Source organism: Saccopteryx bilineata, chromosome 3 (genome assembly GCF_036850765.1).
Source record: "Saccopteryx bilineata isolate mSacBil1 chromosome 3, mSacBil1_pri_phased_curated, whole genome shotgun sequence".
Lineage (NCBI taxonomy): Eukaryota > Metazoa > Chordata > Mammalia > Chiroptera > Emballonuridae > Saccopteryx > Saccopteryx bilineata.
In genome coordinates this window covers 6,113,198-6,138,599 of record NC_089492.1, presented here as the reverse complement: position 1 = coordinate 6,138,599, position 25,402 = coordinate 6,113,198, and the positions used below count along the sequence as shown (strand labels likewise).

The 25,402-nt window shown below is 52.0% G+C and overlaps 1 protein-coding gene across 2 annotated transcripts in view; it reads right to left on the bottom strand.

Annotated features, from left to right (window-relative positions):
• The window catches only part of ZFAT (zinc finger and AT-hook domain containing), a 139,514-nt gene that overhangs the window by 95,978 nt on the left and 18,134 nt on the right, over positions 1-25,402 (bottom strand). For both annotated transcript variants that reach the window (XM_066265616.1, XM_066265617.1), the window contains exons 2-3: positions 16,099-16,275; positions 3,846-4,097 (exon numbers count right to left, since the gene is read on the bottom strand). In XM_066265616.1, the coding sequence (XP_066121713.1) occupies positions 3,846-4,097; positions 16,099-16,275 (429 nt within the window). The remainder of the gene's footprint in view (positions 1-3,845; positions 4,098-16,098; positions 16,276-25,402) is intronic.

Sequence of the window (25,402 nt, the reverse complement as noted above, 5' to 3'; positions counted from 1 at the left end):
CAGTCAGAATGGCGCTCATCAACAAAACAACGCAGAATAAGTGCTGGTAAGGATGTGGAGAAAAGGGAACCCTCCTGCACTGCTGGTGGGAATGCAGACTGGTGCAGCCACTGTGGAAAACAGTATGGAGATTCCTCAAAAAATTAGAATGGAACTGCCCTTTGACCACACCCTAACTTTAGAGAACTGCCCGCATTCCTCAAAGGCACCCCAGACCAGAAGCTGCAGGCTTTTGCACCAGCTGCCAGGAGGGAATGATAACACCTATCCCACTTCCTCCCCACTGCCACAATGCCAGGTCAGGAAGCCCTCCAGGTCGCACCCCACAGACAGGGGTCCTGCCCGGCCCTCTCACACTGGGGGGAGGGCCCTCTGACATCCTGCATCTGTGCACCGCTGCCCTCCTCTGCACACTCGCAGCTGCTCAAGGGAAGGGGCTCCTCTCACTCAGCCAAGCCCAGGAGCAGGAGGAAGGAGGAGGCCAGAACCCAGTGCCCAGGGACCCCGGCCCTCTGCTGCACCAGCTCCCTGGCAGCCTGGGAACACCCGGTGCCTGGCGTCAACTGCTGCTGGGCGGCCACGCCACCCTCCCAGCATGCCTCAGCAATGCAGTTGTCACAGCAGGAGAGAGCACGCCCCTTCAGAGTGGGAGTCGTGCACACAGCAGCCACTTGTCCTGGGAAAGTCCACTGCTTAAAGGCCCCCTGTGTCACGGGCTCCACCGCATGCCATCAAGTCCCTCCATGTAGGACACGGCAGGCAGCCCACTGAACCTCGGACAGCAAAACGCAACGGGGTCCCTCCTTTCGCCCCAGGACCCCAGGGCAGGCTTCGGCCGCATTATCAGTGAGCGGCACCCCCGCAGGCTGGCCTCCAAGATGCTGAACAAGAAAGTCTTCCCTCCAAAGTCCTGGCAAAAAGTCCTGCTTTTCAGAAGAGGTTTCTAGCTGAGACATGTGGACGGTGGGGCCGGTCACCAAGACAGAACAGGGAAGGACCCTCTGTTAAGGAGCTAGATAGTGAGTGCAGCACATGGACTTGGAACACTCACACTGACAGACAGGCTCGAGCTCAAGACAGCCTGGACAAGAAGGGTATTTGTTAAGTCACCACAACACAGCTGGTGGGTGACTCCATGGAAATAAACAACCACACAGCAGTCCCTAGTGACAGTCACCAAACATTCCCAGTTCTCCCCACCCCGGGCACATAGCCAGGGTGGCACTTCCCAGCCCCATGAAGTCGGGTGGGGCCATACAATCAGTTCTGGCCAATGAACTGTACGGGCAGAAATGACAGATGCCACCCTGGGCCAAGGCGGAACATACCTCTTACAGAGTGGAGCGAAGTGGGCAGAGAGGGGCACAGGAAGGGAATTATGGACTGTGCCAGGGCACATGTCACCCTGCAAGCCCACCGAAGACAGGGTGCAGCTGGAGAGCCCGTCCAAGGTCACCTCCGGGGCTGCGCACACCTGATCAGCGCGGGGACGGAAGCCAGGTGACGAGGCAGCGCAGAGAAACGCCCGTGCCACACGGGGTCCACAGAGGAGAGCGTTACGTGCAGGGCCTGGCACTGCACTACCTTCCCAGCGGTGGATTTTCAACCACAGCCTGCTCCGAACAGATTTCAGTGGGAGCAACTGTATATTATCAGGTCAGGTGGTCTGCTTCCACAAAGACAGTGGACGACCCCCGACACGTTGTCAAGCACCGGCATGAAGGCCGTAAGTGCACTGAGGTACAATCCTAACATAAATACTGTACCTTGTCTTCTTTAAGAGGGATTTAACAAGAGTAAGTGGACCTTTTGCAACCCTCTGCATAGAATGACCCCGGATACAAAAAGCTTGGCAAGGTTCTGAAGTCCCGTTTATCAACCTGACATGTTGACTTCTGTGGGCTGCAAAACGTTGTTCAAAAGCACCAGCTGTTGCACATAACAGCTTAAAATATATATATATAATCTGTTTTCCCTGGCTTCTTTTACTATTCAAATTCAGAATAAAATAAATGTTGATCACATATCAAAAGTGTTACTTTAACTCGCCACGTTCGGTGCAGGGAGGAAGTTTATTTTCTTTTCCTCTAATTGTTTTTAACAAGCTGAGGAAGAGTCGAGGTCAACTGTTTAAAATGTCGTGAGAGCTGCTCTTTACAGAGCACGTATTAAAACAATTACGTGAGAATTTTCCAGAGTGTGATCTTGGCAAACGAGGGAATGTGGAGCCATCACATGGACGCCAGCCACGAGGCCGCCGGCGTGAGGTCATCTCTGCATGGTTTACAGGCGTCGGCAGCGGCCAGCAAGGGAAAAACACCCCACGCTTCAACCTTTCCACTCGGTATTTGTGAAAGTCCATCTAGTCACTCAAATCAAATGGAACCAGAGGCCATTTTCTACACGGAGCATGACTACAGGGAGCCGATGACCTGATTAGAGGGGACCGTGCCAGCCTGTCACTGCCAAAGACAGCGCCTGATCAATCACAGGGTGATAGTAAACATCGGAACCACGCGGGGAAGAACTTCCATTTCTTAGAAGGTTGGAGAAAAGGCTAAGAGGGGTGTGCTAACATGAGTATCATCGACATCCACGGAGTAGGAATGGGCCTGGCTGTAAGACTCTAATGGGGTAGAGCAGGGCTGGCCATGGGGCACGGGTGAGGGAACGGGTGGGGACCCTGCCTCAAATGAGTGTGGCCCTGGAAGCCACCACTGTGGACCTCAACTTCAGCAAGCATAAAACTGTGAAACTGGATCTGAAAAAGGGGGGTCTTCTAAGCCCAGCACTGTTTCAGTTGATACTCTTGAAATGGCAAACTGCGGAATTGGAGAACGGAGTGGTGGCTGTCAGGGCCCAGGAGTGGGGGTGCCTAGGAGGGGGGAGACCGGGGGGAGGTTGTGGTGACGGAGCACTTCCGTCCCCTGGCTGCAGCAGCGGCTGCAAAGAGCTGCCGCATGAGGACGTCTCCCTGTCCCCATCCTGACCCTGACACAGTGCTATGTGACCACCTGGGGGCTGGGGGTCAAGTGGACACGAGAACTCTCTCTGGGATTTTTTGCAACTTCTTGTGAATCCATAATCATTTTCCAAGTACTAAGTTTTACTTTTTAAAGGGTTTCTCAGACATTGAACCAGACTATTATTTTCTATGGACCCTCTGATTTGAAATATTTTAGCTATTAAATGGCACGTGTGAAGATAAACCCTTGGCCCATAAGCATTGGTCAGATCTATCTGTGTCTTACGTCATGAAGGGGAGAGACGGTTTTACCCTCTCTGGTCGCTGGGTACCATCCAGCAGATGGCACGTCCAGTACAGAGATCAACATGGTTGCAGCCCGCGATCAATACAAAAATAAGCACATTCTGCCTTACCAGGCAGTGGCGCAGTGGATAGAGCATCAGACTGGGATGCGGAGGACCCAGGTTCGAAACCCTGAGGTCGCCAGCTTGAGTGTGGGCTCATGTGGTTTGAGCAAGGCTCATCAGCTTAAGTCCAAGGTCTCTAGCTTGAGCAAGGGGTCACTCACTCTGCTGTAGCCCCCCAGTCAAGGCACATATGAGAAAGCAATCAATGAACAACTAAGGTTGCCACAACGAAGAATGGATGCTTCTCATCTCTCTCCCTTCCTGTCTGTCTGTCCCTATCTGTCCCTCTCTCTGTCTCTGTCACAAAAAATAAAATAAAATAAGCACGTTCCCGGCGCAGCGAGAGCTGTACGAACTCGTGCTATTTCCGAGTAAGAACGCACCCAGGGAAAGCTGAGCCTAGCTTTTCAGGACAGCGATGCGTGGGGAGCAGGAGGGGGTGGGAGCGGGGGCGGGAGCGGGGGCAGTACCTGCGTCCCCCTCGTCCTCGCCCAAGTTCAGCACGATGATGCAGATGTGCTTCCTCAGCTGGCGCATGTTGGAGAACCTCCGGCAGCACTTGGTGCACTCCAGGCGGCTGGGAGCCTGAACGCCGCCCTCCTCCAGGGCCAGCGGGCACGCCTCGCTGGGACCCGCCGCGGCTCCCGCCAGCTCCTCCTCGGCGCTGGGCTTCTTCGTGGACCCCTTCGGCCTGCCCCTCTTCCTCTTCGTGACGGACAGCTCTGCGAGGGAGACCAGAGGCATGACGTGATCACACGGGGCGACTTCCCCGTACTCTCCTCCCTGCCCGTGGCTACCTCCTGCACCCCCAACCAGACCCCAGACCCAACTAGAATCCTAACATTCCCCCCCCCAGTTCAAAGCTCAGTGCCTCCTCCGTGGGGTCGCTCCAGTTATCAGACACCCCGGCCTGCTCCCCGGCTTGTCTCGCATTCACAGCGCGAGGCACACACGTGGGGGGCAAGCTGGCAGACTGGGTTTCCGGGGTGCTTCCCCTTTCCTCCACCAGGAACTACACAGCCCGCTCCTGGGGGTCTCAAACAGCAGGATACGCAGCAGACACTTCGTAATTCAGTTTATGAATAAATAAGTAAATGATCAATAAATGCATTGATCAGTTGCTTAATGGTCGTGTTGATAAGAATTTCTACGCCCAAAATGGAGCTGCTCTTGACCAGGGTGCCATGCCAGCAAACCAGAACCTAGGTAACCTCTGTGTTCCTGTAAATGCTCCACTGACCAGACAAGCAGGGCGTGCCGCCAGCTGTCCCCAAACACCAAGCCGCTCGGGCCCCTGTGCTCCCCTCTCAGGCCTACGCTTTGTCCTGTGAAAGCCCCCTGCCTCCCACCCGTGTGGTAGTCCTCTGAATGGAGGCTCTACAGTGCGTGAAGTATTCAGGCTTGTTTGCATCACCTCTATTCTCTTCTTTTACAACAGGAAAAGCAGCATTTGGAAAACCAGTCATTTCCTATGGCCCAAGTTTCCACAGGCAGAAAGCAGTGAGCGCACTGCATCTGAACCCCGTCCCCAATCCGCAGTGTGGGGACAACACGCCTCTAGTCAGGGAATAAGCCTTGCAGACTCCGGGCCAAAAGCTAGCAAGGGACAGAAGGAACCAGGCACAGGGTTTTTCTCATTCAGTTTAAAGACAAGGTGAGTATTATGAAAAAAATAGCCCGGCCTTATCAAAAATCTAATAATGTAACCCTTTATGTGTGCATCACTCAAGTTTGCGAGGCACCTTTCCCAGCTATTACCTCATTTTAGCCTCATAAAAACCTTCAGAGATGGAGAGAGCAAATGTAATTTTCACACTAGGAAAAGAAACGAGGGCCCCCAGGCTGAGTGACGTGGACGTTTTCTGGAAGCAGCTGCTGCCCTCGCAGGGCTGGGACCTGGGCTTCCTTCCCCCAGCCCAGACCTTTCTGCTGAGTCGTGCAGCCCTCATTCAGCTGAGTTCCAGACAGGCAGAGGGAGGCAGGATGTGGGGTGCCGAGAGGTACTGGCTGTGGGTGAGGCTGGCATGGGTTCAAATCCCCCCAGAGCCTCAGTTTCTAACATGAAAAACAAACACAAACTGCTCTATTTTATAAATGCACTACGAATAAGAGAAATCCACCACAATGCGGAGCACAGTGTCCAGGAGGTGATCGTACATGGCCACGGTGTATGATCACGGATACAGGCATTAGCCTTCTGACTCTGACTCTGAAGAAACGGGTCCCCTCCCCCCACCCCATTCCACTGTCAGCCCATGTGAGTCCTCAATGTACACCCGTTCTTGTTCCTTAGGGAACTTTTCCCTCAATTTCCTCATTTTAAAATACCGCCCACGCCAAGAAAGCCAGTACAGAACCAGGGACTCCGTGACGCCCAGGACCAGGGACGGAGCTAGCCCACCGGCCCCTCCCTTCGCAGCTCAATCTCTCGTCCCACCAACTGGAGAATTTAGAAAAATCCTGAACGCTGACATTGTCGGGCCCTGACCGTCACTCTCCCTGACATTACTTCCAACCAGCCCAGGAAGCAACAGGCATCTGATGGATTCTTCAACAGAAACGAGGGACCGTGAGCCTTTCAGGTCTACTGGCAACGTGGAAACCCCAATGTGGGATAACTGCAGCCGGCCCAGAAAGGCGAGGCCCTGGGGAGAGGGAAGGCACTTCAACCTGCTCCCTGGGGCTCCGTCAGCAACAAGGTGGCAATGCCGTGTCACTAACAGCAATGAGAATCATGATTAAGCACACACATCTCGGGCACCACACTGAGCACTTCACCTGCATTTCCTCGTCAGATCCCTGAGGGAAGCGGCAGTATAACTCCCATCCTGCAGAGGAGATGCTGAGGCTTAAGAAGAGGGGTCAACGGCCCCAAGACCCAGAACTAATGAGCAGCGAGCTAGGACTGGAACCCAGGTCTGTCGCCCTCAGAATCAGGGAACTTCACATCTCTGTCAGCTCAGTCAGTGTCAGAGCACAAAAATGACACCTCTGACCTCTCAGTTCTGCAAACAACTGATGGCAATGCCACCCAGCCGCCTGCCCGGGCGTGCTCCAACTCCCGGACGGGACAACAGGGGGGCAGAAAGGGACGTGGAATGCCACCGAGCACGTCGGGCACTTACCAGGTACTAAGGTGTTATGGGCATTTGTCTCGGAGCCCCTTTTTAAAAAAGGGCCAGTATCTTATTTATCTCCCTTTGACAGATGACAGATGACTGAGCCACCACCAGCAGGGCCTCCCCGCCGAGGTGCAGGCTGAGCCCTGCACAGCGCACCAAGATGGTGGTGGGGCCGACATGCCAGGAGCCACGCTGAGCGCTCTGGTACTGCCCGCATCAGCCCTGAGCACATCTGATGCTCGTTCAGTGGGAAAGAAAGTCCACTACCAACTCATCAGCCCAGGAGGGGGGAGCCTTTCTGCAGTCCGTGCACAAAGGCCCCTACGTGCCAGCACAGCCCTGCAGTCACAGGAGAGCTCCGGGATGGAACCTGAGTCCGTCTGAGCCGAGAAGGGTGTCCCTCCCCTCCCCTGCACTACCCACCAGAGCAGATTATGGCGCTCGGGTTTCCGTGGTTTCCAGACAGCAGGTACCACATGCCTCCACACACACAGGATGACTTTACTTGAGTGCTAAGTGCCCAGAAAAGACAGCACAGAATTAAACCGAGATGCCAGTCTCCCCTGGGACGCCTCTGTTAGCCCCTAACTGGACCAAGCGCTCCCCTATTAGAGGGCAGACCCAACTCCAGAGGAACCCCTGCCACAGCACGGAAAGCCCCTGCTGCCCTGTCCTCCCCGGGCCAGGAGGCGGACCCAGCAGGACCAGTGCCTGGGCGCACCCTGTGCTCAGCAGCGGGCACGGCACCTGGGCACGGGGCAAGTGCACAGTTAGGGAATGAAGAAATGGGAGAAGGAAAGGGGGAGGGACAGAAAGGTAAAAAGGAGGAGAGAAGAGCTGCTATTGGAAGTCTGAAAGTGGGAAGAGGATGGAAGAGCCAATCAAGGCTTCCAGGAGACCCACAAAAGTTTCTCCTTGGCCCTGGCCGGTTGGCTCAGTGGTAGAGTGTCGGCCTGGCGTGTGGAAGTCCTGGGTTCGATTCCCGGCTGGGACACACAGGAGAAGCGCCCATCTGCTTCTCCACTACTCCCCCTCTCCTTCCTCTCTGTCTCTTTCCTCCCCTCCCGCAGCCAAGGCTCCATTGGAGCAAAGATGGCTCGGGCGCTGGGGATGGCTCTGTGGCCTCTGCCTCGGGTGCTAGAGTGGCTCTAGTCGCAACAGTGACACCCTGGATGGGCAGAGCATCGCCCCCTGGTGGGCGTGCCAGGTGGATCCCGGTCGGGCGCATGCGGGAGTCTGTCTGACTGCCTCCCCGTTTCCAGCTTCAGAAAAATACAAAAAAAAAAAAAGTTTCTCCTTGAGCAAACCCATGTGCCCAGGATGAATGCAAGTGTCCACACCCCCACGCACAATCACACACTTACACATACACAAACACACAATCACACTTACACATTCTTGTATATACACATGCACATACACTTTCAGAAGAGGGAGAATGAGCTTGGCCCATTAGACAACTTCTTGGACCGCGCCAGAGGTTGGATCCAAGGGAAGAAAGATGGAAGGTTCTTTGGTGGATCACTTCCTACATGACCAAAAAAGATTAAAAGGCTATAAAATAAACCGGAGGATTTAGGAACCTTTGTGTTCTAAAGCGAGACCAAAATAATAAATCAATCACTACTCAGTTTCAGGTTTGATTAAACCATTTCAAGAGTCTCTCAACCTAAAACGAACTGTGAAGGTTAAAACTGAGGAGAAATCATCAGAGAGAAACTAAGCCTCTACAAACTTCAAATGGAATGGACTCGCACGAAGTAAAAAAAAGGGGAACTTGGAGTTCTTAACAAAAGATTTTTAAAGAAATGTTCTTGTATTAAGAGTCTGAGTCATGAAAGACTTAAAAAATACTTTTCTAAGGCGCTAAGCTCAATTGATTAGAGCATTATTCCAATATGCCAAGGTTGTGGGTTCAATCCCTGATCAGAACATATATAAGTGGAACAACAAATCGATGTTTTTTTCTCTCTCTCTTTCTCTCTCTCCTTCCTCTCTCTGTCTCTCTAAAATCAATCAATCAAAAAAATACTTTCTTACATTAAACAACACAGGCAACTAATCTTGTATACACAAGTGAACAAAAGAAAATGTATTAAAGAAGAATTTAGGTCAAAAATAAATTAGTTAATAAAGGAAAATAATTTATAAAAGTAGCTCAACGGTAAGAATTTTATTATAATCAGAGTTCCAAAAGAACATGCAAGGGCCATCAGGCCAGATGGACCCAAACCCTCTCATTTACTCACTAGGTAACCTTGAGTGCAGCCACACCTCAGGCCATAAATCAAATCTCAATATATTTAAGATGCCTGTGATCGTACAAAATATGTGGACTAAAATAACAAAGAAATTTGAAAAATCCAAAAACAAATGAAAATTAAATATCCTCTCATAAATAACAAATAGTCAAAGACAACATCATAAGGGAAATTACAAAATACATTGATTGAGAAGAACAAAACAAAAGCACAACATACCAAAATTTACAGGGTGCAGTGAAAGCAGTACTTAGAGGACAATTTATAGCTGTAAATGCCTCTGTTACATAAGGAAGAAAAGTCTCCAGTCAATAGCTTACCCCTCTGACTCATAAAACTAGAAATACAGAAGTAAGCTAAACACAAAGCAAACAGGAAGACAAATATAATAAAGATTAGAGTGGAAAGAAATAGAATACAGAAGAAAAACAAAAGAGAAAATCAACAAAGTTGACAAATCTTTAGGTAAACTCAACAAGAAAAAGAGATTAAGATTCACTTGCTAGCCTGGCCTATGGTGGCACAGTGAGTGGATCAAGCGTCGACCTGGAACACTGAAGTTGCCGGTTGAAAACCCTGGGCTTGCATGGTCAAGGCACATAAGAGAGTTGATGCTTACTGTTCCTTGCCTCTTTCTCTCTCTCCTCTCTAAAATGAATAAATAAAGTCTTAAAATTAAAAAGAAAAAGACTTACTTGATAAAATCAAGAGTGAAGGGGGGGGCATTACTAATGACCTTACAAAAATCAAAAAAATTTGAAGTTAATACACTACACAGTTTTATGTCAACAAATTAGATAAGTTTTATGAAATACAAGATTTCCTAGAAAAATACAAACTACTGACACTAATTTAAGAAATAAAAAAATATGAAATTTCCTATGTTGAATCACCCTTGCAATTCCTGGGAGAAATCCTAGTTGGTCATATTATAGAATGCTTTTAATATGCTGCTGGAGGCCCTGGCCAGCTGGCTCTGGTGGAGCGTCGGCCTGGCGTGTGCAAGTCCCAGGTTCAGTACCCGGCCAGGGCACACAGGAAATATGACAAACAGATTAAATCAGAAATCAAAAATCTTCCCACCAACAATAAAAAGTCCATGAATAAGTGGAAAATTTATCAAACATATAAGAAGAATTAGCATCAACACTTCAAAAATCTTCCAAAAATAGAGGAGGAGGAAATAATCCCCAACTCATTCTATGAGGCCACTATTACCAATTTCAAAACCAAAGACACTAGAGAAAAGACCCTAGACCAATGTCTCTGAATATAAATATCTTCTCCAAAATACTAGCAAAACCAAATCCAGCAGCATTTTTTAATTTTTATTTTTCTGAAGTGAGAAGCAGGGAGGCAGAGAGACAAACTCCTGCATGCGCCCAACCGGGATCCACCCTCATGCCCACTAGGGGGCGATGCTCTTCCCATCTGGGGTGTTATTCCTTTGCAACTGGAGCCATTCTAGCGCCTGAGGCAAAGACTATGGAGCCGTCCTCAGCTCCCGGGGCCACTTTGCTCCAATGGAGCCTTGGTTGCAGGAGAAGAGAGAGATAGAGAGAAAGGAGAGGAGTAAGGGTGGAAAAGCAGATGGACGCTTTTCCTGTGTGCCCTGGCTGGGAACTGAACCTGGGACTTGCACACGCCAGGCCGACGCTCCACCACAGCCAGCTGGCCAGGGCCTCCAGCAGCATATTAAAAGCATTCTATAATATGACCAACTAGGATTTCTCCCAGGAATTGCAAGGGTGATTCAACATAGGAAATTTCATCCATGTAATTAATAGACCATATTAAGAGAATGAGGGGGGAAAACCCAAATGATCATCTCAACAGACTTTGATATTTGACCAAGTCCAATACCCTTTTTTGATAATAAAAAAAACAACAACACTCCACAAACTAAGAAGGGATCTTCCTTAACCTAATAAAGGGTATCTACAAATAGACACCACAGATAACATCAAACCTAACAGGCAAAGGCTGGTTGCTTTCTTCCCAAGATCAGGAACAAAATGAAGATGTATGCTCTCGCCACTTCCAGTCAGAACATACTGGAGTTCCTAGCCATGGCGATTAGACAAGAAAATGATATAAAAGGCATCCAGGTTGGAAAGGAAGAAGTAGACTTTGCCTAGTTACAAATGAAAGGATCTTACAAGATAGATTCCTAAAGAATCCACTAAAGAACTATTAGATCTAATAAACAAGTTCAGCAAGGTTGCAGGATATATGATTAATACACAAATAAGTTTGTATTTATTAACTAGCAATGGACAATCTGAAAATAAAATTAAGAAAATTATTTCCATTTACAGTAGCATCAAAATGAATAAAATACTTAGAAATAAAAATAACCAAAGGCCTGATCCGTGGTGACGCAGTGGATAAAGCGTCAATCTGGAATGCTAAGGTTGCCGGTTCGAAACCCTGGGCTTGCCTAGTCACAGCACATATGGAAGTTGATGCTTCCTGCTCCTCCCCCTTCTCTCTCTCTCTCTCTCTCCTCTCTCTAAAAATGAATAAAAAATATTTAAAAAATAACCAAAGAGGTATAAAACTTGCACAATGAAAAGTATAAAACATTTTAAAATAAAATTTAAAACTTAAATGAATAAAAAGGCATCCCATGGTCATGGACTGGAATGCTTAATTGTAGTTTAGCTGGTTAGAGTGTTGTCCCCATACACCCAGGCTGTGAGTGTGAGCTCCAGTCAGGGAACATACAAGAGTCGACCAATGAATGCAAAAATAAGTGGAACAACAAGTTAATGTCTCTCTCTCTCTCTCTCTCTCTCTGTCTTTCTCTCTCTCACACTCTAACAATCTTGAAAGAAAACAAAGTTAGCTCTGGCCAGGTAGCTCAATTGGTTACAACACCTCCCAATACGCCAAGGTTGAAGGCTCAATCCCTGGTCAGGGCATATACAAGAATCAACCAATGAATCAACCAGTGGAACAACAAATAAACCTCTTTCTCTCTTTCTCTCTCTCTCTCTCTCTCTCTCTCTCTCTCTCCTTCCTCTCTCAAAAAAATCGATCAATAAATAAAATTTATTTTAAAAAAAAGTTAGAGGATACACTTCCCCATTTGAAAACTTACTACTGGTATGAGGACAGACATATATAGACTAATGGATTAGAACTGGGTGGGCCCCCTGCAACAGCAAGGGAGGGGGAGGTCTGGGGTCTCGAGATCCCGCTCAGCTATTAATAGAGCCCGCTGGGCCAGACAAGGAGGAGGAAAAGACCCCCCTTGGGAATTCCCACTGCCAAAGGCACTGCAGAGAAAATAAGAGGGCTCAGGCTTCAGAGGGTTCCCGGGTCTCAAAAGTTTGGGGAGCTCTTGTTGGGATGAGGAGGAGCCACAGAAGCTTGCCAAGTGACAAGTGACAGGGGGCATGGAACACACCCTGTGGAAGGCAGAGGGCAGCAAAGCCACAGGTAAGAAAACAAACAACTCCAGGTGACCAGTTCAATCATCATGCATGGATGGGACGTACCGTGTCAGGCTCCATGCTGGGACCTGGGACCAAGGAGTTGAAACATGCCTTCGTCCGGTGTCCCCTGACAAGCAAGAGGAGGGGACGGAGACCAGGAAAGCTCACCGGGGAAGGAGAGAACTGATACGTGTTCGGGGGGTTGCATGAGCCCAGAAAGGCCTCCTGCCCCACCCGGGCCGAGGGACCGGTTCCTAGAGGAAACCTCAAGCTGAACGAGTCTTAGGAACAGCAGGGTGAGGCCGGCCAAGACACCGCAGGGGCTTCCCAGGCAGAGCGACAAGCCGGTGGCTGCAGAGATTATGAGAGGGAGGAGGCAATGAGCCTGGTGGGCTGGGTATGGGAGAGACAAAAGGAGGGGGGGTCTCCAGAAGAGGGGTTGGTTCAGGATGAATCCCTGGGGGGGGGGGGGGTTTGTGGACCGTAAATGGCAAAAAGCCATCTTTAGATTCGAGGCTTAGCAAAAGGCTAAGTTCTCCCCCCTTCACCTCCATATTGGCTATAATGCTGAGTATCTGCACCCACTCCCCTTGCTTCCTTGGGTTGCTGGAAGCAATATACATGCCCTTCCTCTGACTCTGTTTGTTTTCAGATGTTGGTAGATTTCACTAATGCATCCTGTTTTATGCCTTTATGTTCCTGTCTTAGCCTTGGATGTGCAACTTTGTATCAGTGTCCTTGATTTGCATATGGCTATATAATAAAGCAAACGGGGGGGGGGGGCTATGGGGCTATGGGGCACTTGGATACTGCCAGGCATTTTGAAGAGTCCTCCCAGTCCCATCGTTTTTGTTTTGGTAAGTATGTTTCCTTAATCCCGCACGGTTATTTGGAGCCACACTGGAGCCATGCTGGTCTGCCGCAGGGGTGCATCTCCTACTGACATCAGTAAGGGGGGCAAAGACGGAAGTCGGAACATGTGTACCTTATAATGCACCAGTAATTCCATGTGAAATTCTATCTGCCTTGTTATCATTCATGTATTATTTATTAACAAAATGAAAAATTCAAAGTATTTCATTTTAGGGAGTAGAAAATCTTCAGAAGCAACGCCAAATAAAAAGAGAATGAGAAGCTTTCTAATAGGATTTCTCGAAGTTCTTTACACGGTACTCCTTAACACTTCTTTCTCTCTTTCTCTCTGCCACGTGAATTTCATGGAAGAGGTTATCCACTTTTCTGAGTTCATAGATATTCAACTCGAGGTAGGTGTGCAAACACTTAGAGTTCTTAACTAAAGCTTTGACCCCATCTATCTGTGGAGCTAGACTCTGGAAATGCAAGGCACCTTAACTGCCCAGCGGTCAGGTGCCCATAGGGTCACTGGGCTCCTGCCCCGAGATCATGAAGGATGAACCTCACTCACCCCCAGACGGGGTGGCGGAGAGGGGGGCTGAGCCTCGAGGCCCCTGGCATGAGAAGATTCTTCTCTCTTTTTTTATTAAGAAGTCATTGACAAATAAAAATTGTATATACGTAGGTTGTACAACCCGATTTTCAAGATGTACAAGATGATTTCCTATACGTATACACTGTGAAATGCTTCCCACAATCAAGTGCATTAATATGTCTATTACCTCAGATGGTGACCACTGTGTGTGTGTGTGTGTGTGTATGGTGAGAAAACCTAGGATCTACTCTTTAGCAAATGTCAAGTATACTTGACATTATGACTCACCATGCTGCACATTTGATGCCCAGATCTAATCTGAAAGTTTGCACACTTTAATCAACACCTCCCCATTCCCCAGCCCCTAGCAACCAATGTCCTGCTCGCCAGTCCTATGAAGGTTGCTATTTTAGATTCCCTATGTAAGCGAGACCACACAGGACTTGTCTTTTGTGTCTGGCTTATTTCCCTTAGCACAATGTCCTTCAGATTCATCCATGCTGCAAATGGCAGGGCCTCCTTATTTTTATGGCTGAATAACCTTCATGTTTGCGCGTGTGCACGTGCGTGTGCGTGTGACATTTTCCAGATCCATTCACCTGTCCATCCACTCATAGGCTGTTTCCATATCTTGTCCACCGTAAACACACCACAACGGACATGGGAGTGCTGACATCTATTTGAGGGACTGATTTCACTTCCTTTGGCTACCTGCCCGGAAGAGGGACTGCTGGATCATATATGACAGTTCTGTTTTGAATGTCTCCATATAGTTTTTTTCCACAGTTTTACATTCCCTCAATGATGCACAAGGGTTCCCTTTTCTCTATATCCTCATCAATGCACTATCTTTTTGGTGACAGCCATTCTCCCAGGTGTGAGGGGACCATCTCCCGGTAGTATTGATTTTCATTTCCCAATGATCTGTAATGCTGAGCATCTTTATATGGACCTGTCGGCCATCTGGACATCATCTTTGGAAAAATGTCTATTCAGTTGTTTTAACTGGGTTATTTGGCAGATCCTTGGTGCCCGACAAAGACCTTCATCCGCCCTCCCCTCCCCCAAAGCAAAGAGACTCAAATGTGAACCATCAGGTAAGATGTGATCACGTGTAACTGCCCATTCACCCCTGCTTTCTCCATGGGGAGAGGACAGCCCTGCTCACAGGCCCGGGATGGCCTGAGGGACCCTGGACATCCCAGTCGCTGGTGACTGTGATATAAACACCACCCTCCTCCTCATTTGCCATGACGGGTCCCAGGTGCTGGCGTCTCATCAGTTTTACCTGCTGCAGCTAGCGGTACCAGGACAGCACCCCCCAATGTCCCAAATACTGAACGCTATGTGTGGTGTACCTCTCTGAGTACAGCAGTCCCTGGGACGGGCCACAGGGAGTCGTCACCCTGTCACCCAGGGCGTTTTCTGTCTGGAGTCTCTGCCTGTTCCCTGTGTCAGACAGAGGATCAATAAGCCAGCCTGTTTATCAGAAATGCACCTGAATATTCCCAGGAAAGAGCAATTGCATTATTAGGGTAGCTAATGAACCCTGGGCGGGGACCGTCACTGCGCCAGAAGGGGCTTCTGCACAGGAGACCACATACACGCAGTTCTGTGGGGGCTTTCTGGGACCCGTTTGCAGCTGCTCCTCCTGCACCATGCATGTCCATCTGTGGGGACCTTCCGACACTGCCTGGACGCTTTCTCTAACCCATCCACCTGCTGCGCCGCGTGCCGCTCGGGGGGAGACGTCCGGACACTGCACACAGATGTGTCCCGCTTGGCACACTGACTGCGAACACCAGGGGTCCTGTGCGAGCCAAAGCTTTTCACAACCTGAATCCCTGGTCCAAGTGCGCACGATAGCTCAGAAAGGCTGTTTATAAGATTTATCACATATGCAATTTATCATGTACGTTGTTTGCCGTGTATGCTGTTTACCACGTCTATTATTTATTCTGTATGTCACAAGAACAGCCTCCCTTTGGGGTGTTCTCAGTGCCAGGCGTCATTCCAGGAGCTGTAGCTACAGCCGCTGACTCCACCCTCGCGGCCGCCTTGCAGCCGGAGCACCCGTCTTCGTGTCTCAGACTGGCAGAGTGAGGCTGCAGGGAATGCAAGTAGCAGGTGCTCGAGCTGGCTTAGACCCACACTTGCCTGAGAACACCCTCGTGCTTTTTCATCCGACGGAGGACACCCCCTCCACTCACTCACGCACTCACTCCTTCATCCCTCTACAGACACGGGGAATTCAAGCACCCTCTTACTTGGGCAGATCTACAACTGGACAGTTATTGTGACTTCTGGGTCGGCTATTTGGATTTTCCGCCCACCAGACACCAGACAGAAACCTGGAATCGGAGCACCGGAGAGTGAACAGCATCCTTGTCACAGACACGCACGGCCGTGGGCGCGGTGACACCCCCCCCGCCGACACCCAGCCCCCTTACCATCTCCCGCCTTGCTGGGGTTGCTGGGCTCAGGGGTACTCAGGGGCCTCAGGGGAATGACGATCTCATCAACATTAACCCCTTCTTCTGCATGCTTCTCAAACACGTGGGAGAGGAGTTCCGACTGACTCGGCGAGAAAAGGTTACAACATTTACACATGAAGATGGCCGGGTTTTCTGTAAGAAAGAAAAAAATAGTTATGTTATTTCATCTTCACAGAAACAAGAATTACTCCCAGCCTCCTAAGAAAAGTACTGAAGGCTGCCCTTCTGAGCTGTTGCCGGCCTCCTACCGATTGTCTCTCCTGTGGGTACTCGCACCGCCAGGCGGCTCACCTCTAACTTCCAGGAGCCGGCCCCCACCACCCCCACTGCTAGAAAATTCTTTTCGGTTTTTCAAAACCTCAGGTCCTCCGGGATCATGTCTAATATGAACCTCTCTGTTACCCAGATGTGCTCCACAGCCTAGATCCCAGTAACGACACGGCCAAGACGGAGAGGGAACTCGAAAAATTACACCCAACCTTCAAATGAATGAGCAGCACGGATGGCAATTGGGGATTCTCGCTACACGCTCTGAAATCCGGTGCAAGAAAAACGGACCAAAATAGCATTTCTCACGAGCCAGGACACCTCTTCACTGGCTGACACAGACACTGAGCCCCAGAAGGATGGGAATCTGTCACTGTTCTAAGCCCCTCACTTCCTATTTAAAGCATCGTCCCCATTCACAATATTAGCTGACAGCCCGTCATGCTCACCCAGTGCACTAGGCAGGAAGACATCACGGATAAAAGAAAAGAACAAACTGGCTTTTGAGTCTAATAAAAGAAGCACATATAAGAATGTTAAATTTAGGGACCAATAACAATTAAAAGCTAGTGTGTTTGTTTTTGTTTTTTGTTTTGAACATTTACACTGAAGGAGGGATCGCTGTGATGGGAAGGACAATGGCCTTGCAGCTGGAAAGACGCCGGCTGCACTTCCAGCCCCAGACCCTACACGCTGTCAGGTTGGGTGACCTTGGAGAAGTGACCTCTCAGTTGCAGAACTTAACAGGAAATACAGGTGGCGTGTCCACGCTTCGGTGGGAACACAGTAGTCACTCAGTAAACCGTAAACCGCAACCCACTCAGCCCAACTCCCCACCCACATGGGTGTCCTCACCCACACAGCTGAAAACCCACACCTGGTTCCCTTACTCTCCCTCACTAGCCCCATGGGGACTCTTAAGGCCACCTCACAGTCACCCAAAGTCAGCAGTGACGTCTTGTTGCTGGTAACCAAATATATCACCCCCCCCCCCCGGCCTCACCTCCAGCTGCTGACCTTGTCCCTGCCCTGCTTCACCGAAATGCCCAGAGGAGGCCTCGGTGCTCTTCCCCACCACACCTGCCTACCCTGCATCTCCAACCCCCACCCGGCCCACTCCTGCTCACCTGAGGGCTGGCACAAGCAGTGGCCAGGCGTGTGTGTGCATGTGTTCACGTGTGTCTGTGTGTGAGTGTGTGTGCAGGGTGAGAGATGAGGAGGAGAGGTCCACCCGGGTGCAGGCTACGGTTTCATCGCTGACACTGTTTAGACTGGTGGCTCGCGGAGATGAAAAGCAGGCCAACACTGGCCTTTACACGCTCTGAAGGCACGGCACCCGTGGAGCCTGCGCCTGGAAGGGTGGCCCCCATGGACCTCACCCTGGAAGGCCACGGACAAAGGGCATCGCAGTGGCCTGTGGGCACTGAGCCCCCGCCCGTCCGCCATCACCAACACTGTCCCAGTAACAATGTCTCTCTTTCCCCAGACCATCAATTCTCCCTCTCGGTGCTCCCTACACGCCATTATTTCTCCCGTCTTAAAACAAAACAAAACAACTCTCTTGCTCTCCACTGCCCGCTCTTCCCCACCGCATTTCCCTCCTCTTTACAGCAAACCCCCCCACGAGGAAGAGGAGATGAGAAGGGAAGGCAGTAGGCCCACATGACATGGCCACGGAGTGGGCAGGGCTCCCCAGGAGTGGGAGTCCCCGCGGGGGGCCCCTCGGCAGGCTCAGGGCTTCTCCGTCAACAAGCAGGAGAAGGAATGACCTGAGAGAGTTCTTTCCTAGCAAGCAACACAGGAAACAAATTTAACAAAGCAGAACACTGCTTTGTCAATGAAACTCTCCCGTGAATACTGTCAATCGATATTTCATTTTTCTCCGAGAAATGCTTTATTCCGAAGGAGCCCCAAATGCTTCCCGAGTAAGGAGAAACTGCAGTAACAGCTCTTTCTGGAGATGAGGCCGTGCTCTTTCAACCTGCTTCCCGCTGGTCCTCCAGAGACCCTATCCTTTAGGCAGGAAGGGGTCTGCAGCCCCCGCTCCACTGGTGGGGAAATTGAGGCTGCGGGACAGGAAGCCGCCCACCCGTGTCACAGCTGGCAGGAGGCAGAGAGCAGCCCCTCTGCCACCTGCTCCTGACCCGCGTGCTGGGTCCCGACCACGGGCTGCACTCCTCCGAGTTCAAGCCCAAGTGCTCATCACGATCGCAGCATTTCCAGGGAAAAGCACCAGAGAGAGGAGCATGATCCCAAGATCACTGCCCAGCTCCTTTCGTGTCCATTTCAGCACCGACTGAGCAGGGGCCACAGGGCAGGCCACAGGACGGGCCCCACGGCAGGCACCGGGACACAGGACTGACGCAGGCCTGAGGCCCTGCCACAGGGGCCACTGCTGCATCAGACAGCCACGTCACAGCACAACTGCACCTTACGGCTTTCACTTAAACTACAGTGTGTCCGTAAAGTCATGGTGCACTTTTGACCGGTCACAGGAAAGCAATAAAAGATATGTGAAATCTGCACCAAATAAAAGGAAAACCCTCCCAGTTTCTGTAGGATGATGGGGCAGCATGTGCGCATGTGCAGATGATGACGTAACACCGTGTATACAGCGGAGCAGCCCACGGCCATGCCAGTCGAGATGTGGACGGTACAGAGGAAAGTTCAGTGTGTTCTGTGGCTCGCTAAATTCAAATCCGTGACCAAAGTGCAACGTGAATATCAGTGCATTTATAATGAAGCATCACTACATAGGAATCACATTACTCGGTGGGATAAGCAGTTGAAGGAAACCGGCAGTTTGGTGGAGAAACCCCGTTCTGGTAGGCCATCAGTCAGTGACGAGTCTGTAGAGGCTATACGGGATAGCTACCTAAGGAGCCCTAAAAAATCTGTGTGTGAGCCCACATCGAACTACACTGAATAGGTATGAAACTGGGAGAGTTTTCCTTTTATTTGGTACAGATTTCACATTTCTGTCGTCTTTTGTTGCTTTCCTGTGACCAGTCAAAAGTGCACCATGACTTTACGGACACACTGCATTTCCTAGCCCACCTGTAGGTACTCTCAACTCCTGCTGTGCTCTCAGGAGAAAGGGACTTCTGTGACGTTTACCAGAGCAGAGCTTCTGGAGACCATGGAGTCACGGCGATGGGCCTCTCAGTGCCAGGCGTGAGCGCTGTCCGAGCCTGAGTAAGGACTGCTCTGCGTGACGTGGACGAAGGTCGGAGACGGCTGTCAGTGCACCACTACCCAGCATGCCCCATGAGCTGCAGGCCTGAGGTGTGTCCAGCTCTGTAAGGTGTGGGGACTGGACTGGGCCGTCCCTAGGTGCAAGTGGAGACAAGCACACACGCCCTAGGACGACTGTCACATGACAGAGGGCTCGGCATGCAATGCGGACTGTGAGACTGGCCCGCACCTGTGCTGAGGTCACAGACGGACCGGGGGCCTCGTCTGCAGTGAGGACTGTGAGACTGACCCGCACCTGTGCTGAGACCACAGACGGACCGGGGGCCTCGTCTGCAGTGAGGACTGTGAGACTGACCCGCACCTGTGCTGAGGTCACAGACGGACCGGGGGCCTCGTCTGCAGTGAGGACTGTGAGACTGACCCGCACCTGTGCTGAGGTCACAGACGGACCGGGGGCCTCGTCTGCAGTGAGGACTGTGAGACTGGCCCGCACCTGTGCTGAGACCACAGACGGACCGGGGGCCTCGTCTGCAGTGAGGACTGTGAGACTGGCCCGCACCTGTGCTGAGGTCACAGACGGACCGGGGGCCTCGTCTGCAGTGAGGACTGTGAGACTGGCCCGCACCTGTGCTGAGGTCACAGACGGACCGGGGGCCTCGTCTGCAGTGAGGACTGTGAGACTGACCCGCACCTGTGCTGAGGTCACAGACGGACCGGGGGCCTCGTCTGCAGTGTGGACTGTGAGACTGACCCGCACCTGTGCTGAGGTCACAGACGGACCGGGGGCCTCGTCTGCAGTGAGGACTGTGAGACTGGCCCGCACCTGTGCTGAGGTCACAGACGGACCGGGGGCCCCGTCTGCAGTGAGGACTGTGAGACTGACCCGCACCTGTGCTGAGGTCACAGACGGACCGGGGGCCTCGTCTGCAGTGAGGACTGTGAGACTGACCCGCACCTGTGCTGAGGTCACAGACGGACCGGGGGCCTCGTCTGCAGTGAGGACTGTGAGACTGACCCGCACCTGTGCTGAGACCACAGACGGACCGGGGGCCTCGTCTGCAGTGTGGACTGTGAGACTGACCCGCACCTGTGCTGAGGTCACAGACGGACCGGGGGCCTCGTCTGCAGTGAGGACTGTGAGACTGACCCGCACCTGTGCTGAGGTCACAGACGGACCGGGGGCCTCGTCTGCAGTGAGGACTGTGAGACTGACCCGCACCTGTGCTGAGGTCACAGACGGACCGGGGGCTCGTCTGCAGTGAGGACTGTGAGACTGACCCGCACCTGTGCTGAGGTCACAGACGGACCGGGGGCCCCGTCTGCAGTGTGGACTGTGAGACTGACCCGCACCTGTGCTGAGGTCACAGACGGACCGGGGGCCTCGTCTGCAGTGAGGACTGTGAGACTGGCCCGCACCTGTGCTGAGACCACAGACGGACCGGGGGCCTCGTCTGCAGTGAGGACTGTGAGACTGACCCGCACCTGTGCTGAGACCACAGACGGACCGGGGGCCCCGTCTGCAGTGAGGACTGTGAGACTGGCCCGCACCTGTGCTGAGGTCACAGACGGACCGGGGGCCCCGTCTGCAGTGAGGACTGTGAGACTGACCCGCACCTGTGCTGAGGTCACAGACGGACTGGGGGCTTAGTCTGCAGTGAGGACTGTGAGACTGACCCGCACCTGTGCTGAGACCACAGACGGACCGGGGGCCTCGTCTGCAGTGAGGACTGTGAGACTGGCCCGCACCTGTGCTGAGGTCACAGACGGACTGGGGGCTTAGTCTGCAGGTCGGCATTGGCTGCAACGGGGCATAAAAGGTCACTGAAGAGACGAGCTGGTGCACCCTGAGCCTCTGCCGCTCGGGGCCTGCCAGGCAGTCTCCTGCAGCCAGTCCATCCTCAGACGGCTGCTGGTTCCACGAAGCCTGGCTCGCAGCCCCAGCCCTGTGCCCAAGGCCACTCACTCCTGCAACGCAGGCATGCAGGAAGGTGCCCGGGGTCTGGCTGCCACCAACAAAGGGGCCAAGAGCCTGAACAATGCCCGCTCCCAGCTCCTGACCAGTGGTTTACTTCTCGGGATCTCGCCCTCATGATCACCCAGAGGGCACACAGGGATTGTGCACAGAGCGCTCTCAACACAAGGTATTATTACAGCAAGCTCCGTGCCCGGCAGGGGGCAAACCGTGACCACCCCCACAGAGAAATTCGGCACAGCCACTGAAAACCGTATTTTCAAAGAATGTTGAAAGACGTGGGAAATGCTCATAACAAATGTTAAATGCAAAAGAGCAGGATACACAACTATTTGGTATGAACAGAATTGTGTTACTGACGGGGAGACACTACTCATGACTGGACGGACGAAAGAACAGCCAGCCAGGCTGAACGGAAATGCACCAAAATCCTGGCTGTTAACCTCTTTTTTTTAAATCACTTATGTATTTTTCACAATAAGTCTGTGCATGTTTTAAAGGTTGTAAAGATGGCTAGACCGTCTACAAAGCAAGGTGCCACATAAACACGGCCGTGAGGGTGCAGTCCCCACGGACGACGAGCTTGGAGCTGCTCGGGCCAGGCCAATGTCGTGTTCAAGGCCACCCCCCCAGGGCTGGCACCCGCCTTGTTCAACAACTGTGTGAGCCAAAAGTACGCTGCAAACAACAAACACTGTGAGTGAGGGGAGGCAGGGATCCTTGGCTGGCATGCATGGAAGGCTTCCAAGAGGAGGCGCTTGACCAATCAAGTGAAAAGCAGCCGGGAGCTAAAGTGCGGTCCTGGCGGGACAGTTGAACCCCAGGCTGCACCAGACGTGGGCTCCGGGCCACCCTCCACGCATTAGGTCACACAGCCCCCCAAGCCACGGCCAGCCACGGCTTATTATCCACCTGCCACAGGTGTTCCAAGAGGCTGACCTCCCCTCAGCCACACGGCCAGCAAAGTGCAGGGTCAAGGCGGTACCCAGGTTTACCTGACCCCGCCCAGGGTCTCCGCAGTGCCACGCTGCACCCTCTGGCTCACGGCCTGTGACCGGTGAGGAGGGCACGGCTCCAACGATGTTCACAGAGCAGCATGCGGACAGCAAGCAGTGCAGGGTCAGGCTGCACCCCCACTCCAACTCTAAGGCTTGTTAACCCGCCAAAATAACAACAGAGCAGCTATTTTCATTTTTTTCTAGCAGACTAATACGAAAAAATGTATCTGAAAGCCTGAAATATCAGAATTACGTTGTCAGCTAATTGTGATGAGGAGGCTATAATCTGGGTGCATTTTTAGGCCCAATAACCGTGCGCTCGTCCTGAACAAAAGGATTCAAAGGAGAACGACGTGTTCAGCACAAGGACAATCACAGGAGTTTGGGGCTCCAGTACTCAGTCCCTGTAAATTATCTGCCAGGTGTTCTTTTTTTCACGTTATAAGAGACAGTTTATTTAGAAAGTCACAGAGGTAGGAGAAGTGAGCCAGCTGGGCTGCGTGGGCTCAGGAACAAGTTAGGGAGGCAGAAGAAGAGCCCTGGGAGCTCAGGAGAGAGAGGCCAAGGTAATGCGTCTGGGAGAAGAAAACGGGAAGAGGGAGAGGAAGAGAGAGAGGAAGAGAGAGAGAAAGAGAGAGAGAGCACGTGCACGCACTGTGCCAGTTTTCAATCGGCCGCTCTGTACTGGGAAAAAGGAAAACCTTAAAATAACTGCATAAACAAGTCCCCGTTTCCGGACTCTGACTTGCAGTCAGCCAGGTCCTGTCTGTGACCTCTTGAAGCCCCACCTGCTTACTGTCACCCTGCCTGGGGACCCAGGAACAAATGAGGCCCTCTGACCCCTCCTCCCTGGGGGTCATGAACTGGAATGGGCTCGGAGGTCCCAGGAGCCTGGCTGGGCCCCTTGGACTCTGGGCCAGGTCAGTGGGAGCTGACAGGTCCCACCCTGTTCTCCAGGCACGGGAAGCACCTGTCAGCCGGAGCTGGCCTGCTCCGGAGCGACCCCTCCCCAGGTCTCAGGATGCAGGGGCGATGCGCTACCCCTGATCCGTGGGCACGACCTAAAACGGGAGCCCCGCCCAGCCCAAAGCCATCTGCCCCTTAACAATCCCGCCGCTAAGGACATGGCAGGCACTCAATAAGTCTCACATCAATTGATGACTACAGCTGTGCCACACGTTTATCAGTAACCACAGAAGATAAAATGCTACATTACCAGACTATTAAATTACTTTATTTAAAAGCTAGAACTTTAAAAAAGGATAATCGGTCCCTTCCTCCCCTTGATTAGTATAAATCATCCTCTCTGCTGTGTGACTGTGTTTTACTGGGATTGATTAACTTCAAGGGGAGCTCAACAGCCAAAGCTCAGACCCTATTAAATTATCGAGCTTATGAGAGGAGCGGGGTGGCAGACTCTTTTGGAGTTGAATTCCTGCTCTGTTTCTCACTTGCCCCGAAGTTATTAAATTCATGAGAGCCGGCGGCTTCCCAACAGGGGTGGACGTATTTTAACAACATGGAACCAGATTGCTGTCACGTCCAACGGCAAGAGTCAAGTCTCACATTGCGCAGCTTGGTACAATTTAAAATACGTTTTCCCTTCTTTCTCTTCAGGGAAAAGAGGCTTGCGTTGAAACAAAACATTTTCCTCCCACTGAGTTTATTTTCGAGAACTTCTAGCCAGCAGTAGACATGCCACCCATAATGTCATCACAGTCATCGTCACCATCACACTTACGGAAAACTCGCTGTCACCACCAAGTGACGGGGTCCGAAGATGAAGACGGCCAACAAGAAGGAGGTGTGCACCCATCAGAGCCTCCGTGAGCCCGCACACCGGGCGCGGCTCATGCCAGGCGCGTCTCATCTTCACCACGACCCCACGAAATAGGTTTTATCATCGCATCTCCTCAAATCGAAGACACCTGTCTTCAGAGGCACCGATCACATGCCACTCAGTAAGGAAAACACTGCCAGGTGACCTAAGGGGCACTGACTTCTTATCTCACTGATCGAAAGGCGCCTCCTGATTTTACAGATGTGACAACGTGAGTCTTTGGATCGATGAAATTCAGTAACGTTTCCAGATTCCCAGAGAGGTGCTGCACCGTATCAGAGTTAATCCTAACAGCAGGCCTGCTGCTAGCCCAACAGCCCCCGTGAGAGAGGGAAAATGCCCCCCTTCCTTAAGACGCGGGCTCCCCCTGTCAGAAGCGGTCCGATACACTGATTTTGCTGGAACAAGGTGCTTTACTGCCATTCGCTGAAACCGTCCTAGCAGATGCACACATCTGCAATGTGAAAGGAGTCCTCTCAGGTGTGTGCCCGCGTGCAGTGTGCCAGCTGCGCAGCCAGCTGCACAAGTCAGCCGTGAGGATGCCGTGACCCCGCCCCCTTCTAGATGCGGAAACTATAACCTGCCTCCCAGGATCAGACTCGGGCCTGTAGGTTCCAAAGCTGCCTGGTCAGCTCACACGCAGCGCAAACGCTCGGTGGGGACAGCAGCGGTGCCCGTGCACGTGGCAGTGCCTGTGTCTGTACAGGAACATCCCCCCCGGTGCCTGCTGCAGGAGGGCACTGGAGGACACAGAGGCCCCCCGGAAGGCTCCTTGGAGGAGGAGGCGTTGAAACAGCCGAGGAGCTGGCGAGACAGCTGGCGGCAGGGCAATGAGGAGGAGGGAGCTGCTACGGCCAGCCCGTGGGGCAGAGCAGAAGCAGCCTCGGCCCCAAAGAGCCTTGTGCAGAGGTGGGACGATTCAAGGTAAGGCAGGAAAACCAGAGTGTCTCCGGAGCACGTGGCAGCCACGGAGAGCCACGGCGGCTC